Raw genomic sequence first — 3,806 nt, forward strand, 5'->3', positions numbered from 1 at the left:
CTTGGGAACATGGAACCACTCCGGATGATAATAAAAAATTCCAGAAGCTCCAATCACCGGGCACCAAGCCGACGGTTCAAGAAGACGACAAAACAAGAGGGGATATTTCTAAAATACAAACGGAAGAAGAGGGAGAGGAGGAAAAAGGCGACCAATTTGAGACTTTCGGCCAAGTGGTCAAAGGTCACAAAATTGTGGATGAAAAACAGAGAAGACGAAGTTCAGTTAGAAGACAATCCGAAGACACCGTCACTTTCGGATCAGTTTGAAACTTTGAAGTTTCATATGATAAGAACACAATCGAAACATTTTATTTTTTCCACCATTTTGTTTAATTAAAGGACAAAATTTAGATATTTTAAATCAAACTATATATCAAACTGACGAAAAACCAAACTTCAGATTATTGTTTCGATATATAGAATAATTATTAATTAGTAATCAATCAAAAAGTAAGATTTATTGATCAATGAAATCGATGGGATGAAGTTTCTGGTTTCGTATCTTTTGCTATGGAAGAAGCTGCAGCATTGCCATTTTGAGTCGCAATGGTCGCTGATTTGGGTGGCAATGGTCGCTGATTTGGGTGGCAATGGTCGTTGATTTGGGTAGCAATGGTCGCTGATTTGGGTGGCAATGGTCGCTGATTTGGGTGGCAATGATCGCTGATTTGGGTGGCAATGGTCGCTGATTTGGGTGGCAATGGTCGCTGATTTGGGTGGCAATGGTAGTTGATTTGGGTGTGACAATGGTCGCTGATTTGGGTGGCAATGGTCGCTGATTTGGGTGGCAATGGTCGCTGATTTGGGTGGCAATGGTCGCTGATTTGGGTGGCAATGGTCGCTGATTTGGGTGGCAATGGTAGCTGATTTGGGTGGCAATGGTCGCTGATTTGGGTGGCAATGGTCGCTGATTTGGGTGGCAATGGTAGCTGATTTGGGTGGCAATGGTCGCTGATTTGGATGGCAATGGTCGCTGATTTGGGTGGCAATGGTCGCTGATTTGGGTGGCAATGGTCGCTGATTTGGGTGGCAATGGTAGCTGATTTGGGTGGCAATGGTAGCTGATTTGGGTGGCAATGGTCGCTGATTTGGGTGGCAATGGTAGATGATTTGGTTGTGACAATGGTCGCTGATTTGGGTGGCAATGGTCGCTGATTTGGGTGGCAATGGTTGCTGATTTGGGTGGCAATGGTCGCTGATTTGGGTGGCAATGGTCGCTGATTTGGGTGGCAATGGTAGCTGATTTGGGTGGCAATGGTCGCTGATTTGGGTGGCAATGGTCGCTGATTTGGGTGGCAATGGTCGCTGATTTGGGTGGCAATGGTCGCTGATTTGGGTGGCAATGGTCGCTGATTTGGGTGGCAATGGTCGCTGATTTGGGTGGCAATGGTCGCAGATTTGGGTGGCAATGGTCGCTGATTTGGGTGGCAATGGTCGCTGATTTGGGTGGCAATGGTCGCTGATTTGGGTGGCAATGGTAGCTGATTTGGGTGGCAATGGTCGCTGATTTGGGTGGCAATGGTCGCTGATTTGGGTGGCAATGGTAGTTGATTTGGGTGTGACAATGGTCGCTGATTTGGGTGGCAATGGTCGCTCATTTGGGTGGCAATGGTCGCTGATTTGGGTGGCAATGGTAGTTGATTTGGGTGGCAATGGTCGCTGATTTGGGTGGCAATGGTCGCTGATTTGGGTGGCAATGGTCGCTGATTTGGGTGGCAATGGTAGCTGATTTGGGTGGCAATGGTCGCTGATTTGGATGGCAATGGTCGCTGATTTGGGTGGCAATGGTCGCTGATTTGGGTGGCAATGGTCGCTGATTTGGGTGGCAATGGTAGCTGATTTGGGTGGCAATGGTAGCTGATTTGGGTGGCAATGGTCGCTGATTTGGGTGGCAATGGTAGATGATTTGGTTGTGACAATGGTCGCTGATTTGGGTGGCAATGGTCGCTGATTTGGGTGGCAATGGTTGCTGATTTGGGTGGCAATGGTCGCTGATTTGGGTGGCAATGGTCGCTGATTTGGGTGGCAATGGTAGCTGATTTGGGTGGCAATGGTCGCTGATTTGGGTGGCAATGGTCGCTGATTTGGGTGGCAATGGTCGCTGATTTGGGTGGCAATGGTCGCTGATTTGGGTGGCAATGGTCGCTGATTTGGGTGGCAATGGTCGCTGATTTGGGTGGCAATGGTCGCAGATTTGGGTGGCAATGGTCGCTGATTTGGGTGGCAATGGTCGCTGATTTGGGTGGCAATGGTCGCTGATTTGGGTGGCAATGGTAGCTGATTTGGGTGGCAATGGTCGCTGATTTGGGTGGCAATGGTCGCTGATTTGGGTGGCAATGGTAGTTGATTTGGGTGTGACAATGGTCGCTGATTTGGGTGGCAATGGTCGCTGATTTGGGTGGCAATGGTCGCTGATTTGGGTGGCAATGGTAGTTGATTTGGGTGGCAATGGTCGCTGATTTGGGTGGCAATGGTAGCTGATTTGGGTGGCAATGGTCGCTGATTTGGGTGGCAATGGTCGCTGATTTGGGTGGCAATGGTAGTTGATTTGGGTGGCAATGGTCGCTGATTTGGGTGGCAATGGTCGCTGATTTGGGTGGCAATGGTAGCTGATTTGGTTGGCAATGGTCGCTGATTTGGGTGGCAATGGTCGCTGATTTGGGTGGCAATTATCGCTGATTTGGGTGGCAATGGTCGCTGACTTGGGTGGCAATGGTAGCTGATTTGGGTGGCAATGGTCGCTGATTTGGGTGGAAATGGTCGCTGATTTGGGTGGCAATGTTCGCTGATTTGGGTGGCAATGGTCGCTGCTTTGGGTGGCAATGGTCGCTGATTTGGGTAGCAATGGTCGCTGATTTGAGTGGCAATGGTCGCTGATTTGGGTGGCAATGGTCGCTGATTTGGGTGGCAATGGTGGCTGATTTGGGTGGCAATGGTCGCTGATTTGGGTGGCAATGGTCGCTGATTTGGGTGGCAATGGTAGCTGATTTGGGTGGCAATGGTCGCTGATTTGGGTGGCAATGGTCGCTGATTTGGGTGGCAATGGTCGCTGATTTGGGTGGCAATGGTCACTGATTTGGGTGGCAATGGTTGCTGATTTGGTTGGAAATGGTCGCTGATTTGGGTGGCAATGGTAGCTAATTTGGGTGGCAATGGTCGCTGATTTGGGTGGCAATGGTAGCTGATTTGGGTGGCAATGGTAGCTGATTTGGGTGGCAATGGTCGCTGATTTAGGTGGCAATGGTAGCTGATTTGGGTGACAATGGTCGCTGATTTGGGGGCAATGGTCGCTGATTTGGGTGGCAATGGTCGCTGATTTGGGTGGCAATGGTCGCTGACTTGGGTGGCAATGGTAGCTGATTTGGGTGGCAATGGTCGCTGATTTGGGTGGCAATGGTCGCTGCTTTGGGTGGCAATGGTCGCTGATTTGGGTAGCAATGGTCGCTGATTTGAGTGGCAATGGTCGCAACATCGTTTTGAGTCGCAACGGTCGCAACAGTAGTCCCCAATCTCGACCCGGGAAACAGTTCACGGGTTAAATAAGAGCTTGAGTCGAATTAGGTTTTCCTTTTTCACGATTTTTCCCACGAGGAGCGATGAATTCAAAAAAAAATTGGATGAACTCAAATTAAGGTAAGAAAAGAATATCTTTTGCCCAATTTAATTTGTAGATAGGCCTATGTTATTGGTCTTGATTTGAGAAGAAATTGCGAGGCTATTCTGTTACACGACCAACGAACATTCTCATAACTTTTATATATTTTTTCTAAATAAATGAGGGTTTGACTTCTCATATAATACGAT

At 48.6% G+C, this 3,806-nt stretch overlaps 1 protein-coding gene across 1 annotated transcript; it reads right to left on the reverse strand.

Moving 5' to 3' along the window:
• Positions 1–1,596: 1,596 nt before the first annotated feature.
• On the reverse strand, positions 1,597–3,474 carry LOC134840371 (uncharacterized). Its single transcript, XM_063856141.1, has one exon. The coding sequence runs from the start codon at positions 3,472–3,474 to the stop codon at positions 1,597–1,599; it is 1,878 nt and encodes a 625-aa protein (XP_063712211.1).
• Positions 3,475–3,806: the final 332 nt, after the last annotated feature.

This window comes from Symsagittifera roscoffensis, chromosome 1 (genome assembly GCF_963678635.1).
Source record: "Symsagittifera roscoffensis chromosome 1, txSymRosc1.1, whole genome shotgun sequence".
NCBI lineage: Eukaryota > Metazoa > Xenacoelomorpha > Acoela > Convolutidae > Symsagittifera > Symsagittifera roscoffensis.

Coding starts and splice junctions, on each gene's coding strand:
- LOC134840371 (XM_063856141.1), bottom strand. CDS start 3,474: ATGTTGCGACCATTGCCACTCAAATCAGCGACCATTGCTACCCAAATC.